The 22253-nt window shown below is 34.9% G+C and overlaps 2 protein-coding genes across 4 annotated transcripts; both read right to left on the minus strand.

The window, feature by feature from the left end:
* Positions 1-559: 559 nt before the first annotated feature.
* LOC124361882 lies at positions 560-13123 on the minus strand. Of its 3 annotated transcripts, none has more exons than XM_046815932.1 (2): positions 12959-13123; positions 560-1910 (listed from the first exon to the last, which is right to left on the minus strand). In XM_046815932.1, exons 1-2 carry the CDS (start codon positions 13001-13003, stop codon positions 1635-1637), a joined length of 321 nt encoding a protein of 106 aa, XP_046671888.1. In that variant the 5' UTR covers positions 13004-13123; the 3' UTR covers positions 560-1634. The 3 variants fall into 3 exon arrangements, with proteins under 3 accessions (XP_046671888.1, XP_046671886.1, XP_046671885.1); XM_046815930.1 differs by lacking the exon at positions 12959-13123 and adding an exon at positions 3536-3639; XM_046815929.1 differs by lacking the exon at positions 560-1910 and adding an exon at positions 10988-11381 and having other exon boundaries at positions 12959-13116.
* Positions 13124-17566: 4443 nt separating this feature from the next.
* On the minus strand, positions 17567-20328 carry LOC124363805 (formin-2-like). The gene is made up of 2 exons (XM_046819068.1): positions 20229-20328; positions 17567-18554 (listed from the first exon to the last, which is right to left on the minus strand). Exons 1-2 carry the CDS (start codon positions 20265-20267, stop codon positions 17820-17822), a joined length of 774 nt encoding a protein of 257 aa, XP_046675024.1. The 5' UTR covers positions 20268-20328; the 3' UTR covers positions 17567-17819.
* Positions 20329-22253: the final 1925 nt, after the last annotated feature.

Consider the following 22253-nt stretch of genomic DNA (forward strand, 5'->3'; position numbering starts at 1 on the left):
GTTTCACTATAGCTCCCTTTTTAATTTTTATTTTTAACAAAAATAGTTTTATTACATGCTATACTATTATTGCTTTTACCCAGAGCTCGATAACTAGAACTAGATATGGTGGAACTGTAGACCCTTGAGGATTTGGAGGGTATTGAATATTTCCTGCAGGAAAGTAGGATCAAGGAAAAATGGAAAATTAGTCTCGAACCTGTGTTTTTATCCATTTCCAAGTTGCAGAGGAAAGTTTCCCAAGCAAACCAATGTACTTATATTTTCAGATACCGTGTGGTCCCACTTAAATCGAGCACTTTTTATAGTTCTCGATTCTCTGTTCTCGATTCAAACAAATTTTCTTTTTCTTCTCTCTGACTGACAAAACAATATTTCAAAATGATTTAAAATAAGCGTTTATTAATATTTGCTGGGTCAATGTTCGTAAATTATTGACCTTGCAAACATTTAAAAATAATAACTCTTATCTTAATTTTAAAACTAACCATATTTTACTTACTACGATCGCCTTAAAAACCCATAAAAATAAAAGATTATGAAATTATTAATCACCGCATTAAAATAAAAATTAATTTATTGTGGTGGTTAAACTCGGAAATATAGGAAAACAATAAAATAAAGACCTTTTTAAAATTGTCCATAGTAAAGTAAGTTTCTATCTGGTCACGAATGTATATAAACTTTAAATACAGCATAAAATAGCTAAAATATTCTTTCCTCTAATTGAACAATCTATTATTATTTTTCTTCTATTTCTTTCATCGTAAAACTAATAGTTTAACCTCTTAATACAAATTGTTAACAATAATGATAAAAATGTCCACCAACATCACCAATCCTCACTTTCAACAATCAGCTGATAAAATTAATTCTTAAATCAGAACAAATTGTTGTTTGTGTAATACAGTTGTTGAAATCTGATGTGTTACAATCAAATTACGTTATACTAATCAGTGTGATGGTAGTTCATTCCAAGTAAGTTGTTTGTACAGTATAAAATTGTAAAACTGTAGTTGTTAACATTAAAAACGATTTCAGTTGCAATTTTAGTTTAAAACCTAAAGTTTTAGCATATTATTAGTTTATTTAGATGTGTTTAGTCATGTTCCGAAGTTTGGAAAATTATTTAAAACTTGTTAAATAATTTTAAGGCATAACTATACAATTTTTGTGATGTTATGTATAAAAATTTGTTGATATTTACCATCATTTACCTCTTTAAAGTTTCATATAGAGTGAGGTTTTCATAGAATGTTACATTAGAGATTTAAGAGTCTGCCAATGTGAATTAAGAAAAATAATTCTTGTTCTTTTAACAATAAATGGACACTAAAATTAGGCTATATGCTACAGCATATGTTAAAAACTTAATATTGATAGCTTTAACAGAGAATGGTTAAAATTGTCTATAAAAATAAAAATTAAGGTTTATAAAGTTGCAAGATAAAAATAAAATGGCTACACTATTATTGATTTAAGATTTGGGTTAAACATGACAAAATATAATAAAACTGAATACGTATAGGCTATTCTTGAAACATAAACAAAAAACAAACTGAATTGTATAAATAAAAAAAAATTGTATTATTGCATCTTTACTAGAGTAAAAGTGCAAAATCTTCAGGTCCTGATCACCCCGCCGAAGTTTGTGTTGGCGAGCCTGCTGAAGTTGCTGACGAAGACTGAGTAGTGGCTGGTGATTGCTGCTGAGTGACTGCTGAAGCTATTGACGGAAATCCAGCAGCTATGATTCTGAACTCGTCCATTTTCTTTTGAAAAAACGCCATGAACGCTGACTTCAACTGCCTCAACTTGTCTATTAGGGGGTTGGATTTTTGACTGACATTTACATTCTGTGGCGCCTGTATGGTAGCCTTGCTTGCATAGAATGGATGAGCGTCATTTATCTGGACAGTAAAATATAATACATGTACATATTTTCACATTTAAATGAGGTATTAAAGACCTTTATAAAGTATAAGGAGGGAAAATTCCTATCCAGAAGAGTTATAGAAGTATACAGCATTATTTTTCACTTATTATTAGGCCTACTCATTATTTTCATAACTTTAATAAACTTTACCTATAACTAAAAATAAAATAAAATATTTTTCTGATTATAATTATAAATAGCTGATTTTTAAGAAATTCTGTGTTAAAACTAAGACAAGTTTAATTTTGTAAAAAATTTAATAATAATTTAATAATAATCAATATTTTCCAAAACCGATATTTTATTTACAAAATCTGTCTAATAAATAAATGTATTCGTGATTTTTCTTAAACCAGTTACATATGGGACTGCTGTAATTAGTGAAAGCATGATATGTAAGTTATTACTATAATAGTTTGCCTTAAGTAACTTAAAAAAAGTCCTAAAGATACAAGGTTATAACACGAAAACCCAGTTACATTAAAAATTAACTATCTTTTTCTATTAAATTTAAACAATACACTCTTAATATACCAATTAAGATGAAATATAAGTAATATTTCAACACTTGCTGTAACTAATTTCGTTAAAAATAAGTGTACATTATTGTAAAACACAAATGTACTTACGAGAAATAAAGAGAATGAAAATTAAGACACTAATTCACTGTTATGAAGTAGAAACTCAATTTGAAAAAAAACATGTGTATCTTTTGAAGCTAGAAACACTAGGGGTGTGTAATAACTAGTGACTGTATATAAAAAACCTTCAAAACTTGAGAGGGAAAATGCCAATTTTTGAACAAACTATTACATTTTTTAAACCTTAATCGTTTATAAGGTGATATAATAGGTCTTTATACGAATAATTTAAAAACAGCCCTTTAATATAACTTTCCTGAAAAAGCAAAACGGAAAATAATCTTTTTATCACTCCACGAGCACATGTACATGCACTAGGCGTGGGATTGGTACATAGTTTTAAAATAGGAAATTTTGGGTAATTTTGTAACAATTTTAAATAAAAAAAAACTGATTTTTACATCAAATATCTTATATACCTTGTTAATCATAGCTTCGGAAAATGACATGCTTATAATGATTTGTGACTGAAGGAAATGGCATTTTTTATGTAGTAAATTTAGAGATAATTACATAATTTACTACAAAATTACAAAATAAACCATTAATAAATAATAAAAGTACTTTATTTTCCCCAGTTACTTATTACTTTATTTCATATACGTGCTGGAAAATATAAAATCATCTTCAATAGTATTTCTGTGAACTATTGTGAATTATAATTAGGTATAAATTTATATATTTTATAAATATAAAATTATTGATTGAGCATCGAAATTTAAATTTATATGGTTCATATAAGAGTTACCCACTTAGGACTTTAGACCAAATTTCAAAGTTCTGCTAAGGTATGTTTTCATAGAAGTAGCATGTTTCAAGAACTATTTTGCTAGATACATTTTTTACTCAGGTACCGATAACATACAAATCAGTATAAATATACCTTCATTTAAAACGGGGCCAATGTGCATTGCTATACATCCATTTATTGAATAATAAAGATTTCATTAATACTTACGTAAGTATAAAAACTCAGAAATATTACACTTAGAATAATGATCATTATTGACTAAAATTTTGCCAGACTGTCTGGAAGAGGTTACTTTATACCGAGAAACTGACACCTCAATGTTAAAAAGATGCAAACATTGACAACCGGAAAGTGCGAAAACAAAGCCTTGACCTTGAAGCAATTTCACGCGTCACGCATGCCCTTCACGTTAGTAAATATCTTTTATCTTTGGTTCCTTTATATCGCTCAAAATAAATTCAATTTGATTTTAAAATTTAAAATACATTTGTACGTAAGTTATATTTTACGTTATAAAAAAGTATTGCTACCTAAATCCGATCATCCGAGAGACGGTATTGGCACGACTATGATCAAGAACTGATCAAGGTCGTGAAATATGCATTGATCAAATATTATTGTCTGGTGCTTTAAACTAGTTCACGAAGCCTACAGCATAGACAGACGTATGCATTGGTTAACATATTGCTGCAGACTTATGCATGTATTGGATCAGAACGTAACCTGCTCAGTCTTCAGCAATCCTGCGGAATTCCTGAAAAAGGTATTCATTGGCTAAAGGACCTGATATTCGAGTGATGGATAGTTCAATACATAAAATATTTTCACCTTTAAAGAAGTTTAATTATTGTAATTGCTAAATAATTGTATCTTAATTAATAAATAATTTTAACATGTAAAATTAAAAATTAAAATATCTCTCTAAAAATCCAAAAAAGGCCATTTACACTTGGGGTTTTGCATGGGTTTAAAAATAATATTGATAAGTATAAGCCAAAATGAAGTCATTGGATGATCAGATTCGTAAAAAATGTGACAAATCCAAAGCCTAATCAAACCAAACTTTTGAGAAACGGAGTTTAACGCAAGAGCCAGGCAATACGTCTGCTTGTAGGCATTCTAAAAATGCCCCGGAGCGATTAAAACCATATGCTTGCTGATTGGTGGATTTATATCCGTCTGCATACGTCCGTCTGCTGCAGTGTGCCTTACAGGATCTCTCGGACCTCAGCAGTCGTCCTTATGAAAGCTTTATCTTCTGTGTAAGTAATATAAAGAAAGGTAGTACTCTTAAATGACTGTTGTCAGATAACCGGATCAAGCAACGTCAAGTGTGACTGCTGCTTGGTGGGGTGACCGCTGAGCGGTACTTTAAGCCGTTCACAGGTTAAGTGTTAGAGAGGGCTTCTTAGCCATAACTTCGCCTGGTAAAATAAGATTCTTTACTTTTGTTTACTTTAGTCACTAAATTCCTAAATGGTAAGCTAGCAGTATTAGACAAAATTACTTAATTATTCTAAAATTAGAGCACATATTTTAATAGAATTATAGCCTTACTTAATTATTGAAATCGAATATTTATTAGCAATTTATTAATAATATTTAATGAAATTATAGTTACATGGTAGATTTTCAAAAGTATAAATATAAACTGCTAAAGCTAAAGTTCTTACGGGTTGCACAAAAATGTGTTTTGCGCCGAGATTACAGCGGAATTCCCGGCCAAGTCCTCGTAAAGGCCGGTATTTAAAGCTGCGACTCGAACTGCTCGGCTCATTAGTTGAACCATTAACACTCTTATGTGGATTTTAATTTCTGCAGTTTCCGTCCCATTTCCACCCCCGGCGGAAGTGAGAGGGTCGGCACGTGTAGGGCAGTCACTCTGCCGCGTCGTGCCGCGCGATGTACTCGCAACAACATCGTGCTATTCCTGACACGTGAGGTTATACTCGTGGCAAAACAAATGTTACCGACTAATTGGCAAACATTACTCTCATTCTTGGAATTTGCAGAAATATCAAACTCAAAGGGCGAGTACGAATTTTCAAAACTATTTTCACTGTGTGACAACTAACAGAATAATTCTTTGTTTAAAGTTTGTTATTGATGATGGAAAGTTTAACAGGATTTCGGAAATTTGCCATCGTTATGGTTACTAAAGATATAACACAACGTTTCGAGGATTGGAATCTATATTCTTCGTCAGGTGGAAGGTACTAGTACATACAAAAATAGAGAACAGAAAGAAGAAAAGAAGGGAAAGAAAATGGTTCAAACATACCAAAAAAACTGCTTGGAGTCTACTTTAGGCGTTTTCACTACAAATAATGCAATCCTAGGGACGTTGTGTTATTTATACCTTTAGCAACCATTCGGATGGAAAATTTATGAAACTCTGTTATCTTTTTAAAAGAATAATAATGTGAAGTGTAAAGAACTGATAATCGAAAGTCAAATAAGTATAATGCTCAATTAATACCATAAGTAGGATTATGATGTTTCTCTAGTACCATTCTAACTTTTTATTTCTCATTGAAAACTTTTACCACATTAAGTTTTCTTCCATTTTCTAAGGAAATCCCTTTTCTAAAATAATTATTAATAGACACCATAGGCTGTCTTTTAATAATTATTTTCGCGGTTTCATTAAAAGGGTATACAGCTCAAGCATCTGTTACATTCTGTTTCCTGCCCTTTTACAAGGCGATTCTTCTATGGTGTCTTTTAATAATTATTTTTGTGGTGTTTTAAGACTTTCCTTGAAACGGTATGGCCCAAGCATCTTTTACATTATTTTTTGTACCCCTTTACAAGGCGATTCTTTCATGGTGTCTTTTAATAATTATTTTTGTGGTGTTTTAAGACTTTCCTTGAAACGGTAGGGCCCAAGCATCTTTTACATTATTTTTTGTACCCCTTTACAAGGCGATTCTTTCATGGTGTCTTTTAATAATTATTTTCATGGTGTTTTAAGAGACTAGGCTAGACTTACTATTTTTTGCCTATTAAATGCGATAATGAGTCCATGGTGTCTTTTACAAATTATTTTTGTGGTGTTTTAAGACTTTCACTTGAAACGGTATGGCCCAAGCATCTTTTACATTATTTTTTGTACCCTTTACAAGATTCTTCTATGGTGTCTTTTAATAATTATTTTTACTGGTCAACATTATTTTTTGTACCCTTTACAAGGCGATTCTATCTATGGTGTCTTTTAATAATTATTTTTGTGGTGTGAAACGTTTCCTTGAAACGTGAAGATGGCAGCATCTTTTACATTATGTATTACAAGGCGATTCTTCTATGGTGTCTTTTAATAATTATTTTTGTTGTTTTAAGACTTTCCTTGAAACGGTATGGCCCAAGCATCTTTTACATTATTTTTTTGTACCCTACAAGGCGATTCTTCTATGGTGTCTTTTAATAATTATTTTCATGGTATCTTAAGACGTGGCTAGAAACAATGCGATAATGAGTCCATTACAAATAATGTAGTATTATTACTAACCATGTCACTGATATTCTGTAATAATATTCTAACGACAGAATGATGTTGCTACCAGTGGTTTAGCTTTGACCATTTTTTACTGGTCAACATTATACTAATGTTGACTATCCTGGATTATTATACGATGGTGTGAAACGTTTCACCTAAACGTGAAGATGGCAGCACTCTAAAATCTACTGAATTTTTGTTCATCCGTTGAAAGCTACTCACAAAATTCCTCCATTTTGACAACTATTTCCACACCTAAGTGGTTGCCATGGCGAAAATCCACAAGTTACGGTGTGAATGCGTGACCATCCACCTCACTCAACAGATCTGCCCTAGCGATTTTTGAAAAAAAGGACACAGATTGCATTTTCATGAAAAATAATCACCTTGTAATTTTGCAAAGAAAAATGTCGAGTACTATTTGGATGGGTTACAGAGATGGGAGCATCGCTGGTGGAAGTGTGTAGGGTTACAAGGAGACTGTTTTTTAAGAAATCATTTTCAGAATAATAATTCTTGTATATTTGCTAGGTCGAAAAATCTTCAGACCACCCTCGCAGTCCTGAACGACAGTCTCTGGTTGGTCAAACCTAAATTCTTTAGCTAATTCCCTTTTTTTCTTTTTCTCGCTAAATTCGTTTTCTTTAATGATATTAATAATTAAATATGCAATTATAAAAATATTATAACATTTTTGGTCTCCTTATAATAATATGGTCTCCTGATTTTCCTACACTCAAATACTCTGTCATATTTATATTTACCAGAATAACATACATTGGATATGAATGTGCAGGTGCATTTCGTGTTTATTACAATTTTCAATTATCAATTAAATATTTAAAAAGTGCCTTGGCGTCTTCAAATAACAATAGCAATAGCATACCTATTGCTTAATTTCTTAGTCATTTTCCTTAACATATTCAATGAAAAAGATACATACATTGTAATAATTCCAACCAATACGGTTTCGTAGTTGATAATCGCGTTGTCAAAACATCAGAAAACTATATAGTGTAAGACTAGCATTTTAAGTTTTACTAGGCTTGGAATTTTGTTTCGTTAACATGGTTCAGTGATAAGGGAGAAAATTAGTATTTTTAAATTTTGAAATAACAGAAGTACTCTGTAGTCAGGAATAGAATGTTTCTTGACCCCAGAAGATGAGGTGACGTTTAGACAGTAATGCCAACATAACCCCTGAAATCGCTTGAAAGGCTTCTGGCCCCGAAGGGAGCGTGGCGTAGCGTGGAGAGGACATCAATAGCCCGTTAACGGCCCGCTGATAACAAATGGCTTCACACCGGAAATGGACTCGTCTCCTCTCTTTAAATGGCTGTTAGGGTTGTCACCGCCAGCGTGTGGAAGAAGGGTAGTAGCCACACCGCTAATGCTACATTATCTCACTCAACTCTCTTATATTCTATAATTGTAACTAAGTAAATATGTGACCACAAATCTGAGATTTTGTACCTTAGCCGTCATTGTAAACTATAATTATTTGAAACACCCTTTTCGACTTATCTCTGTTATTGGCCCATAATTATTTAAAAAAAATCTTTATCTGATTTTTAGTTGAATTTTTAAACCAGAAACTTATTTTTAACTAGCGAAAATTAATGTACTAAATTTTAAAAAGATTTTGTTTGGTTAGGGTTCAATCGTAAAAAAACTAAAGTACAACATATAAAATGTAATACTAATTCATTATACTGTCAGGTATAAAATATTGGTTAATTGGGATTTATTTATTATACCAATTAATTTCTCACATATTTTATTATACAAACAAAATTATAATAAAGTAAATTCTATAATAGGTACTTTTTGAAGGGCCTTTTTCGTTTATTTCCATTAGGTCGGGAAGGCATTGTTGAAGCCCACGCTGTAGTCTACATACATTTATGTTACGGCAGCATTTTTTACTGGAACCGTTTTCCAATAGAGCAGTTCAGGAAATAATGTTTTCTCTTATCAGATTGTTGATATTAGTTATTGTTTCCTTGTCTTATTAGTTACTCCGAGTTGCTTGCCGTGCGTTTACGAAAAAAAGTAAAAACTTTAATTTTATAAATAATATCGTCAATTGAGGTAATAGAACATACTTTCATAACAGTCTTCGTTTTTGTAGTAAACTTCTTAAAAATTCGATTCTTAAATAATTGTTTGAAGTTGAAAATCTAAATAAACCACCTGAGTAAGAGTTTAAAGTATAATTAAACTAATCCCATTGTCATATAAACACATTACGTACTACAAATTACGGTGACAGTTTTGAATCCAAAACCCTCTCACTAATCCAATCCTTGAATCGGGTTGTCAGACAACTCATTCTTGGTTTTATTGAAGTGGATTTACTCGAGAACTCGAAGAACTTCCGTTGAAGCCGTTTTATTGGTGATAACACGAAATAAGAGTCTTGTTCCCTCTCACCAATAATTCCTCTCCCCCAACCATAAAACAATGGGAGGCCCGTCTGTCAGGGAATATCCGACTCGACGTGTCTCACTCGCAGACATGAATTATTCTGTACTGCGGGAACCACGGCGGACTGACGCCACACAACTGCCCAGCAAGGGATTGGAAGGGGGGGGGGTTGTCGTGTTGTACTTACTTAAGTGAGTCGTGGGAAATATAAAGCGGATTTCATGCTCCTGTTCTGCTATTTTATTCCACATGCAGGAAGTGGAAGTGGAAGCACGTATAACAAGTCTTATGCAATACAGATTTGGCTATATACTAGTGTAATGATCGGTAGTGGAGAGAGAGGTGTCTTTTTAAATCTGTAAAAAACCAAACATGATATGGAAATAATATAAAAATCACAATTATTGAAATGAAATAAACATTCTTACACTCTCAGTATAAAGTTCCAGCAGGAACACTAAATAAAATTATCATGCAAGATATTAATTGATTCATTCACTTAGAAATACTCGTGAACAAAAGCGAGCGAACTAAGAACGTAAAATATGACAAAAACTAAGTAATGTAATTCAAGAGTTTTAGTCACAGGTAGTAGTGTAGATCATACATAGTTCTGGGCTGCAAGGCGAAGACTCTAGGTGTCTGGCAAGGCGCGTGTGTGTTGAATATATGAAAGGCGTAAATTGTTTTCAAGGCGAAGTGTGTGAATGTGAGGAATATCTGGATACATAGGGTTTAGTGTGGAGTGACTGCAATGTGACGACTGTGAGTGTGTGGGGGTACTTTGAAGGCACAGGGTGCAGGAGTGTGGAGTAACTACAAGCTGAAGACTGTGGATGTGTGGGGTACTTTGAAGGCACAGGGTGCAGGAGTGTGTGGAGTAACTAAAAGGTGAAGACTGTGGATGTGTGGGGTACTTTGAAGGCACAGGGTGCAGGAGTGTGGAGTAACTAAAAGGTGAAGACTGTGGATGTGTGGGGTACTTTGAAGGCACAGGGTGCAGGAGTGTGGAGTAACTAAAAGGTGAAGACTGTGGATGTGTGGGTACTTTGAAGGCACAGGGTGCAGGAGTGTGGAGTAACTAAAAGGTGAAGACTGTGGATGTGTGGGGTACTTTGAAGGCACAGGGTGCAGGAGTGTGAGTAACTAAAAGGTGAAGACTGTGGATGTGTGGGGTACTTTGAAGGCACAGGGCAGGAGTGTGGAGTAACTAAAAGGTGAAGACTGTGGATGTGTGGGGTACTTTGAAGGCACAGGGTGCAAAAGTGTGGAGTAACTAAAAGGTGAAGACTGTGGATTTGTGGGGGTACTTTGAAGCCACAACGTGCAGGAGTGTGGAGTGACTACAAGGTGAAGACTGTGGATGTGTGGGGTACTTTGAAGCACAGGTGCAGGAGTGTGGAATGGCTACAAGGTGAAGACTGTGGATGTGTGTACTTTTGGGTGTGGTGACAGACTGTGGAGAACTTTGAAGAGGGTGCAGGACTAACTGACTACAAGGTGAAGACTGTGGATGTGTGGAGTACTTTGAAGGCACAGGGTGCAGGAATGTGGAGTAACTAAAAGTTGAAGACTGTGGATGTGTGTGTAAAAGTTGAAGACCTTGAAGGCACAGGTGGAGGGTGTGTGCAATGACTACAAGGCGAAGACTGTGGGTGAGTTGAGATCTGAACGACGCAGATTTCATACCCCTTTTTAAATAAAGAAGTTGGTGGATAAAAATGTTGTGAACTGGCTACATTACAAAACTGTACAAAACTTTATTTAAAAATATTTCAAACCTACACATTCATGAAGTGGTTAATATAAACATAAATAGGATTTGCAGAATCTGATCTATCCTTGTGCTGGAGGTGCTGGAGCAGGTGTCGCAGCGGGCGTGTTGTTAGCTGCCGCTGGAGTGGTGGAAGGTGGGGGTGGCGTGGGCGGCTCATAGAAGGGGTTGAAAGTTTTATCCAACATCTCGTAGAAGTTGGCGAAGTACGAGAATACGTCATCCAGTGCGAGACAGTTTGAGGCTGACGTGGGAGGGATGGCCGTAGAGTTTCCCATCACAGTTGTGTTAGTTCCTGTCGGTTCGTCGTCATCGTCATAGTCAAAGAGTCCGAAACCAAATGGTGATGACAGGGACTACAACATGTATTAATTATGAGTTACAGAAAGAAAGCTAACATACGAATATATTTTCTCGGTGTTGTTTACCTTTTATATAACAATGCTTTCTAAAACTGTACACACCTCATCTGTTTTTAAGTAAAATTACAAGTAATAAACATGAGAAAAAACTCAAAATAGCACTCAGTAGAGTCTATTGACTGCAAGGTAGGCGACCTATTTACAACCCTGATTCATTGATTTGTTGATGTTGTACGAGATGTAAAGAGGCTTCTTAATCTACATACCTCATATTGTAAAGTATACTTTATTGAAACGTTGAATACAAAAAAATCCAAAAGACCAAGACTCCTTTAAGGCCAAAGATTTCAAGAAATACCCTTTCTGTTTTCTATACCATCATCCATAAAATATTTTGAATTGTCTGATCACAGTTTTTGTGTTTATACATACAATGGGTGTGGTTACTCTGTGCAATCTTGTTATTTTATAAGATCTATGACTCTAAAAAACTGTTACTAAAAAGGTTGTACGTTTAAACTTGTTTGTGATTCGAGTCACCGCTTTCTTTATTACATGTTATATGGACTCCTCTTCGTAAATTTTGAAGTTTAAGCTAAATGTGGACTAATGGAAACTATGAACCTGAGGGTTTGTTGTATCACTATGCTGTGATACAATCGATTATATTACTCTGATTGTATCTAATGATTACTATAATATCACTATATTACTCCAATTTCCTCTTTATATTTCTGAGACACGAGGAACTACTCATTTTATCTTATTTAATTCCAATTCTTCAGAATAACTTAGTTACTTATATACACTTCAACCATATCACCGAATGACCATTTATTTCAAAGAGCTACAAGAGCTTTCAAACATTTAGACATCTTCATTAGGCCAGGAGGATAGGCAAGGACACGTTATGAGTAGTGACGTGTACAGTGCCTGAAGTTGACGATTCTTTTAAATTTAACTAGTTACTAATCAGCTAATTATGTCAAAGTTTAAAACTTCGATGCAATAAATTGTGATATGTTTTATTCAATATTCTGTTCAATATTCATTGCCTGTAAATACAGGCCTTACCATACATTACAACTCATACATATTCATTGATAAAATTTATAGAAGTAAAAATTCTTTGCCTCAATTCCGGGATTATGATTAAGAATTTAAAGTGGTTTGCGATTTAAGAAGTAGTTATTCTCGATTGACAATCCCAGTTACCAAAAGAGAACTAAAGAAAGTTTGGGAAGTGTTGTGGATATAACATTGATGGGATTATAAAAGTACAAAACATTAAAAACCCTTTGCAGCACAGTTATTACAGCTGGCCAAATAAAATAAAAACCTTTAATCTGTACTTGAATAGTTGTTCAGAGATCTATGGAAAAACATGAAAAAAGAATGTTAGAACAAGGAAAGGAAAATTAGGATCAAAATTATAGTTGAATCTACATAAGTTAAAACTTGAAATTTCAACATGTTAATAGTTTAAGATAGATTTTTAAAATCCATATAAAAATACTATAGGTACCTAACCAAGATTTAGGGTAATAGTAAAGGAACACAATAAAACTTACAAAGACAGATAGAAGAACTAAGGCGAGAAGAGACCGATAAGCCATGCTGACGATGTACAAATGAGTCAGTGCATGATGTAAAATAACAAACAATAGACTACATGCCTGACAGTTGTCTATGTGAACAGCTGTCACTGCGACCCAGTTCTCGGATAGAGACGTCACTGTCGCTGACTACAGTAGCGTTTTAAGGTCAAGTTCGTATCTGTAAGTGATGTATAGAACGTAGTTCATCATGCAAATGCACGCAGGTGTTGGATTATAGTGCCAACTGCAGTATAAAGTAAGATTATGTTACAACAAACAACATGAGAGATCTCCTGCTCATAAACTTAACTTTTTTATAACTGGATTGTAGCGTAAAGGCCATATAAAGATAGTGGGTATGATAATGATAACTCTTTAAAAATCTTCATTACATACTGATTCAATTCATTACAGAGTAGCAATTGATTCCTTTGCATCAACACCATATCCTTCAAAAGTTAACACGCTTAGAAACTCCCTAAGTTCAAATCTGTACATTTCAAAGATGGATTCTTCGTTGAGTAAAATATATTTGGCAGTAAGAGCATTTTAATTCTACAGAAATTAAGACTCGGCTAAGTAACCGTAAAGAAAGTCTTATTTTACAAGGTGAAGTTAGGGCTAAGAAGCCCTCTCTAACACTTACTCAGAGGATCAACGGCTTAAAGGTGACTTTCGAACGATACCAATAGCTGGACAGACGGACCGCTTGTAAGGACAGGATCGTTTAGTGGTCAATCATCCAAACAGCAGCCACGCTAACCACTGTGCATACTGTACTGTATCAATGGAACTGCTAAAGTAAGTATACATTTCTGAGATAAGGGAGAAATGATGAAGGGATCCAAATCCCCTCATAGGAGATTGCAGAACTGTTATTTCTCTCTTCTAATACTGCATCGATCAATGATAAAAGAAAACCTTAGATAACAGGATTACAAGCTGCTACTCCCTTAATGTCTTCTTCAGTATATACTGTCCATAACAGTATTACTTAGAAGCACACATCTTGAGAATAAACGAACTTTCTTCCAAAGTGAACGGTAGAGTTCATAGAATAAAAAAAACTGTGCGGTTTGAAGGAAACCTCTTTCAGCGTCGCCAAGAGGTTGTAACATTATGAGTTATAGACATTCTGTAACAATGGGTCTCACTAATTGATGGGTTGTTGTTCTCTTAGGACAAGAAGCTTATAAATTGCACTTAGTCCTGTAAGAACCTTTGCGCTGCTTCCGGAGTGACAGGATATTCAGGATGGGTAAGGTTAGGGAGTAGGGGCCGCCTCCTATCGAGATCCATGAGGAAGGATTAGGGTACTACATCTCAAAGTCATGTCTTTCCGAAAGAAGGGGTGGCCAGCTCCGAACTAGACTCTCCAGTCAAAGTAGGCAAGGGTGACACACCTTGCCGAGGCTAGCAAGAACCTCTGAGGTTAGGGAACAAACCCCACCAACTCTAACAGTAATCTCCCACAGTAGACTAGACCTATCGAATTGCCCATGAACCCCACAACCTCGACATTTGCAGTTAGTGATGTGCCGCTCCTGGACATCTATAAGGTTGCCCAGATTGAAGGGACACATCGGTTTTATCTGTGCCCAGTAGTGGGTTCAACTGGAAGGTATAAACCAGCCAGAGTGATCCCTGCTGGGTGCAATAGTTGATGGGTTACTTACGCTATAATTTCATACTAGTTATTGCATCATATACGAGTATCTATTTCTTTATATTTCACCAATATATTGTTAATATGAGTGATATCATATGTATTAGTAAGCATGAATGTTGAGTTTATCAACAAAAACAATCATCAGACCATCATCTCGGGAGTGCCGATGGCCGAGTGGTCTAAGACGTTGGACTTGAGTCTGAGTTAGAGATAGCGCGGGTTCGAATCCTGTCTGTGACCGTTGCACTTTTTATCAGTACCATCGACCTTGTACTGTATCGACTCTCCCCCTTATTCTGTTTGATAAGATCCTCGCACAGGCCAGTGGGTCCATGAGGACGGGCAGAATAAGGCATAAAAGGAGATCGGCTACTCCTTTAAAAAAAAAAATCTTGAATTCAACTTCTTTTTAGTGCAGATCCTGGAATCTGACGCTGTCACAGACTTGAGTTCTGGAATCTGGAATCATGCTCGTCTAAAAAGACTCAGTAATACCGGGCCATTATGGAGTACTGTACATTCACTTTTTTAAGTCTCGAATTTGATGTTGAGAAACATATAACAAACACAAATAGATATGTTCAGTTTTGTAAGGGCACTCTGTTCAGCCTGATGATTAGCCACATGTCATTAGGGAGTTTGTCCGTAAATGGCTCCTTCACGGGTGGATTGTGAATTGGATTTTATAACGCGAGTTATTCAACGACGTGACAGGGAGTGACAGATGCTCGGTCACTAATAGTGACAAGCAGTGACAGATGCTCGGTCACTAATAGTGACAAGCAGTGACTGATGCTCGGTCACTAATACCGGTTCCGCGCCACATCAATCATACTTTTAACCTGCCTAAACTCTTCCTAAAAGGCACTTTTCTCTCAGTCAAACGAGTTCATGTATTTTGTGCTTGTTTTCAATCACTTAACAACAAAGAATATTTAGCCATTATGAATTAACATTTTATCTTTATTAATCAGTCATAAACTACCTAATGTACCTACCACACAAGCTAATGTAGTCAAATAGTTACCAACATACGCAAAAGGGATAATGTTAAAAAAATGTAGAAGATTGAAATGTGGAATATACTTATTAATAAAACAAAATTCAAATTGAAATAATTTAATTTCCGTACAAATTGAATAAGCGTTTACCAAAATAAACATGTCTCTTAGAATTAGGTTATATTTGAGTACGTAAACAAAGGACAGCATAAGATAATAAAATTGTATGACAGTAATCGTAAGCGAATTCATGTTTATGAAAATGATAGAATTACTTATAGAAGTAATGATAAAATTATTTATGTAATAAATTATATATTTGTTGGTCTCAGTCTAGCCTTTGGAAAGCCTAGGTTAAGAGAAATGTCTGTAAATGATTATCAATGATCTTCAAAATGATTGAATCAATAATTTTAAAGCGAATGTGGTAATACATAATATTACATAGTACTGTCATTTACCGTGAGTTTATGTAGCCATAACATTTAATCCTGAATAATCTAAAACAATAAAAATCTAATTGAAGTCTAATCTAAGTCGGTAGGTCTCTCTCTCTCTCTCTCTCTCTCTCTCTCTCTCTCTCTCACACACACACACACACACACACACACACACACACACACACACACACACACACACACACACACTCTCTCTCTCTTTCTGTCCCTCCCCCGCTCTCCCTCTAGCTAAAAGTTTATATCTAATTTGGCAAATTTCTGTATTTTTAATACATTTTCAAATTTATTTTGTATCTTGTATTCAATTTCTTAAAAAAATATTTTGTGGGGATTATCTGCAGTTTAAGCATTCAAAACTGGAAAAGACAAAGAATACATTTCTAAGGAGAAGAACTAAAAGCAAAGTTTTGAAGGCCTGAAGGAAAAGATTTTATATTTGAAGGAAGTCTTATTAGATTACAGAGGTCGGTCTGTAACAGCGTTGTCTGCAGGAAAACCTTGCAGATAGTACTAGTCGTTTCAAAAACATGAAATAGTACAATATATTTTATGTTTTATGTACATTCTCTACTCAATAACATTAATCTATAACAAAATATAATCCTTTATTTTCTACTAAAGTAAGAAGAAGTAATACATAGAAAGTGCCTTATCCAGTTAGAGTTCAGGGTGTCAAATTATATTTAGAACACAATTTGTAATAGAGTAAAAAATATTTAAACACACATTTTGCTATACTTATATTTAAAGAAATGTTTTCTTCCAATTTGATCAGAATGTCAATCTGGCTAATAGGAAAAATTTGTAAAATTTTAAAAATAAAACAATATTGTAATGAACAATCATCACACGTTAAAAATAACACGCATGGCCTTAACGGTGAAAAATATAGACTGGTTCACGCATAATTTTTCGCAAACACGAGAAACATACAAATTACCAATATTTTTAGTCTGATTTAAACAATAACTTAAGTACGAGTAGTATATTAAAAAGGTTTTACTGATCTTAAAATACATTTAGCCCCTGAAGGTTAAAATGACAATATTTACCTTTTTCCCTGCCCCTACAAATCGGTGTGCATTAAATGATAAATATGGGCCATGAGAATAATGTTGTTGCGTATCATTTTTCATACACATGGCACTTATGTGTAAACCTATAATCTGTTCTTACCATGTATGCCTCTTAAAAGGTAATATAAAGAAATATGTCTTCTTGGTAAAGTTTTGATTTATATGGTATTTTTCAGGTATAATAGACGAAAACTTGAACGGATGTCAGGAGATAAGGCAATATACAGTGTATATTGCCCTGGTCAACAGAATTCCTATTTACTGTCTACCAATGAGCGGAATTGATATATCTAGCCCCTAACCTGTTCTTCCTATGGGTTTTCAAATTTAATAACGCGTATTATTGGCAGATATATAAGAAAAATAAAGCAATATAATACTATAAATTATATTTTTATTTAGGAAGTGTAAATGTTGATGAATAAAACCTATTACATAAAAAGCACATTCTTTAATCTTGTAATAGAAAGTATACACTTAGTGATTTAGTGAAAAAATAGCACACTAACATAAGGAGAATATAAATAAAAACTAATATATAGTTGATTGCATATGAAAAAGTTATAACCCTATGAAACTTCTTGGATTTGACACTGTCCGTGCAGCGACTCCAGGGTTTTGTAGAACCTACTATTGAGGAGGAGCTGCAGGAGGTAATCCCGTCTGGGGCAAAGGAGAAGCTACTGGACTAACGGCAACTCCAGTCTGTGGAGGAGGGTATCCAGTTTGAGGGGCTGTTGCTGCGACTGGAGCCACTGAAACTCCAGGTTGAGGAACAGGATAACCAGTTTGAGGAATTGGTGCAGAAACTGGAGCTACTGCAACTCCAGGTTGGGGAGGAGGAGCGGTTCCAGGATAACCAGTTTGAGAGATCGGTGCAGAAACTGGAGCTACTGCAACTCCGGGCTGTGGAGCAGGAGTGGCCGCAGGATAACCAGTTTGTGGGATTGGTGCAGTTCCTGTGACTCCCGGTTGGGTGACAGGCTGTCCAGGGTACACATTAGAGCTCCCAGCCTGTAGTGGATTAGTCGGAGCTCCAGTTATCGTCACTCCTGGGATGGTCGGTGAGTTTCCTGAAAGTGTGGTCACCAGAGTAGTTGTGAAAGGATATCCCGAAGAACCAGCTAGGTGAGACCCTGGGATTGGATGTCCTCCGGGGAGGTTTCCAGCCATATGGCCGAGCCACCGCATCTTGTAGTTGAGCAGGTTGATGAACAGTTGGCCGAGAGAGGCGGCAGCTCCCCGAAACACTTCAGCAGGACCTCCACCCGAATGCCCAGGAGGACTGGTGAAACTGGTCACCTGACTAGGCCGCAGAGTTTGCGTCACCAGCTGGGGCTGTTGCTGGGTCTGGCTGGAGCACAGCTGTGTCACAGGACAAAGAAGGAAAAGATATAATAAGATCTCTTTCAAACTTAGACAACTCATTGCTTATCAGTCTGTGTTCAACAGTAGTGAACTTTTTGCTCCAAGCATGAAACGCCGTACAACAATTGACTAGCATCATCCAGCCTCGCACGAAATATATGAAGTTGTGTTATTTGGGGTATCTTCTCAAAGGTCTTCAGTCCCAAATTATCTAGAAACTGGACTTACTATCCAATAGAAATTTGTTCCTCGGGGGTTCCACAGAGCTATGTCAAGGAAGCAAGTAATGCTATGGGAATGACTGGCGCTGTAGAATTACTAGAATTGTTAAATTTGTGTGATGAAAAATACCGTATCTTTCATTTCTGATATATCTAAAGCTTACAGAGATGAATTACATTATAGAAGATAGCAGTATCTTTACATGTGAGGGAAATGGAATATATGCTCTATATTTTTGAATAACTGTTATTTATTTTAGAGTATGCATATTCTGTGACTAATAAATAGAGTGAATATTATTATAATTATATGATTAGGTTGTTGGTATTATTACATTTCTATATGTGATCCATTTGTAGTCTACGAGATATATAACTGACATTAGATCTCCCTCCAGGTATCAGGTGGGACTGATGCTACGGCCGCATCAGAATAAAAAAAAATTAGGATCATCACAATTTTTAGAGAATCTTAATTCTGTAATAAATATAATCAATGTATATAGTCAATCACTGTATCTTTTCTACATATACCAAGTTCTTAACCTACCCCCATAACAAGTGCAGTAGGCTATACCCATCCGTCCTGCTAGGAAACAAGCGTCTAAGCCCGTTGTTTGTAGTAGGAGTATCCATCTTGTTGGAGTATCACTAGTATGGATTCCACCATACTAGTGATACTATGGTATGGTATGGTACGGTATAGTGGTAGTGTATGGTATGGTCTACCTTGATGTCCAACTGTAGAAAGACGTATAGTTGTGCAATATCGCGTTCTTTCGTATTACTGATTTTAAGATGACCAACACCTTGTACTCATTTCGACACATCTATATCTTATCAAGAACAAAAGTAATTACAAACGGAATTCTGAAATCGATTTTAACACAAAATCTACCAATAAAAACAAATGTGCCCAAAATGTCCAAGAGAATTCAAGAAGAAAGGTTGTGGACCAAATCTAATTAAATTTTGAAAATATCCAGCTTGTAATGTGTCCACACGTGCATGCATGTAAATTATTCGTATTGTTATTAATAACAAAATAACGTTAATAAAATATACATTAACAGCGTGATATAGTAGCTTTAACACTCACCTTCCTGTGATTCACATTTTTTAACTTATGAACAGCAATTTTTATTAATTTTCTTTTTGAAATTTTCACATAAAACAAGTGCACAAATACTATTAGTAAACTTCACAACAGTTCAAATATAAAAATTCGAAAAAAAAATATTTGAAATCTTTACTCAATAGTTGTAAGTTGTTTAGTTCTCTTGTAATAAATATCATTGCATTTAAACTTACGATGATTCAGAAGATTCAGAATTACTTATACACAGTATTACCATTCTTAAGCTAGTTTAAGTCCTCAATGTGGCTGTATTGGTAACTTTTAATATAACGTATATACATCACAATTGAATAAGATGAATAACCTACTTACATGACATATCGCGGAACAAACTAGTATTTTGAAATTCATCGTGAAACTAAGAATTTAAAAGCGAATGCAACCTATTTATGAAGGTTGAGAGACAGGCCAATGCCGAAGCGAATGCAAGCTAATTCACCAAAGTATTCTTTGAACTGTCAACTACTGTTATGCAAGGTCAGGCATTTAAATTAGCGTGCTTACTACTGTTTATCTATTAGCGTCAAATTTTCAAAAATTTGCATTACTAACAAGTGACAGGTTCTATGAAAATGTGTTATTTGTTTAGATAAAAAAACACGAGATAAATTATTCATAGGGACGAGATGTGCTCTGCACCAAGGAATTATTTCAATTAATTCTGAGGTTCTCGTTAGGACTAAGCCACGTAACTTGGATTGCTATCGTTAAAATATTTACTGCCTGGCCTACTTTAAGCCTCTCACTGTGATATGATTTTTTAAATAAAAACACATATGGTTAGGCAGACACTAAACAAATCGAAATCTTTATTTAATACATGGGCAATATAATAAGCAGCTGTTCAACAATGACATGATTGTAATTTATTGTAGAACTTAAATGATTTTGATAGCTAAAAACTGATTTACCGTCCGCGTGGTATTGCTCTGGTCGTAGTAATTGAGTTTCCGTGAGTGTAAGTCAGTGTGTGTTTGTCTGTAATAGTTATTAAATTATTGAAGTAGTAATGCCACACTTATTTACAAGTGAAGAATACTCTAATATGGTGTTATTAATGGTGATGTAAAGGCAGTGCTACGGCCGCTGTCGAAGAATACAGACAACGTTACCCTAACCGTGGAATTCCAAATACTAGAACAATTAGTTCTTTCTTATGTTACGGGATACAGGATCACTTCCTAGGACAAAGTTCCAGTATGACCTCTCTTGTCAACGTCATGTTAATGTAGAGGAAAACATTGTTGCTACTGTTGAACATAGTCCAGGTATTAGTACAAGACGTATTTCTAAAAGGTTCAGAGGTATGCAAAGTAGAGTATGTAGAACACTCAATAATAACAAACTCTATCCCTATCATAAAGATACACCATTTACATCCAAGAAACAATGCTCATCGCTTGGAGTACTGCACTTGGTTAAACACTCATCGCCACTCTTTAAGTATATTTTATTTACCTATGAGTCACAGTTCACTCGTGATGGAATGAACTATATTCAAAGTTAACATTCATGGGTTGAAGTGAACTCTCATGCAAGAATTGAACGTAACTTTCAACAGCTTTTTTGGCAGTAACGTATGTTGTGACATTATTTATAATCAGCTGATTGGACCGTTTATTTTTAAGAGCGCTTAATAGGTCAAATATACTAAAATTTTCGTCAAGAAACATTACTTTAAGATGTTCCTCTTTTAACGCGACGCCAGCTGTACTTCAACATGTTGGTGCATAGTCACATTTTTTAAATGCTTTCCACCTAATTGAATCAACAGTTTCAAAATAAATGGATACACAGGCCACCCAGGTCACCAGATCATACGCCGGTGGATTTTTGCATATGAGGGTGGATAAAGGAGATAGATTACAAGGTCAAAGTTAATTCCCTTGAGATGCTACTTAGACGTATTAATGAAACTTTTACGATTTTTTTTTTAAGGAGAGCCGATCCCCTTCAGGGATGTAAAGGAAAGCCCTGTTGAACTACGAAAAGCAACAAGAGCCATCCTTAAACGAGCAGTAAATGCATTTTAGTCGGCGGAGACACTTTTGAAAATAATTTTGATAAGCTTGCACAAGCCAGGAAGAGCAAACAAACTGATACCTCTCAACTGTGACACGTTTAGCGCTCCTGGATTTTGCAAGCGTATCTTTCAAGTGGTCGTGTTCGCTTATGCGTTGACAGATTTCGTTGAAAAAAGTACCGTTGCAATTGATAAAACCATTTCAAAATATTTCTAAAATTGTTATAACCTATGTTAAACAGCTGATACCCATCAAGAAACAAAATGTTTGCTGTATCCGGCTTGTGCAAACGTACCTCTATAGTGGTCGTTTT

This window comes from Homalodisca vitripennis, chromosome 5 (assembly GCF_021130785.1).
Source record: "Homalodisca vitripennis isolate AUS2020 chromosome 5, UT_GWSS_2.1, whole genome shotgun sequence".
Classification (NCBI taxonomy): domain Eukaryota; kingdom Metazoa; phylum Arthropoda; class Insecta; order Hemiptera; family Cicadellidae; genus Homalodisca; species Homalodisca vitripennis.

Bases quoted from the DNA above. Each gene is read 5' to 3' on its own strand.
- LOC124361882 (XM_046815929.1), bottom strand. From the start codon at position 13,003: ATGGCTTATCGGTCTCTTCTCGCCTTAGTTCTTCTATCTGTCTTT. The intron at 11,382-12,958 runs GTAAGTTTTATT...TACATGTTGTAG, and splicing joins TAGTTCTTCTATCTGTCTTT to TCCCTGTCATCACCATTTGG.
- LOC124363805 (XM_046819068.1), bottom strand. From the start codon at position 20,267: ATGAATTTCAAAATACTAGTTTGTTCCGCGATATGTCAT. The intron at 18,555-20,228 runs GTAAGTAGGTTA...CCTGTGACACAG, and splicing joins TTTGTTCCGCGATATGTCAT to CTGTGCTCCAGCCAGACCCA.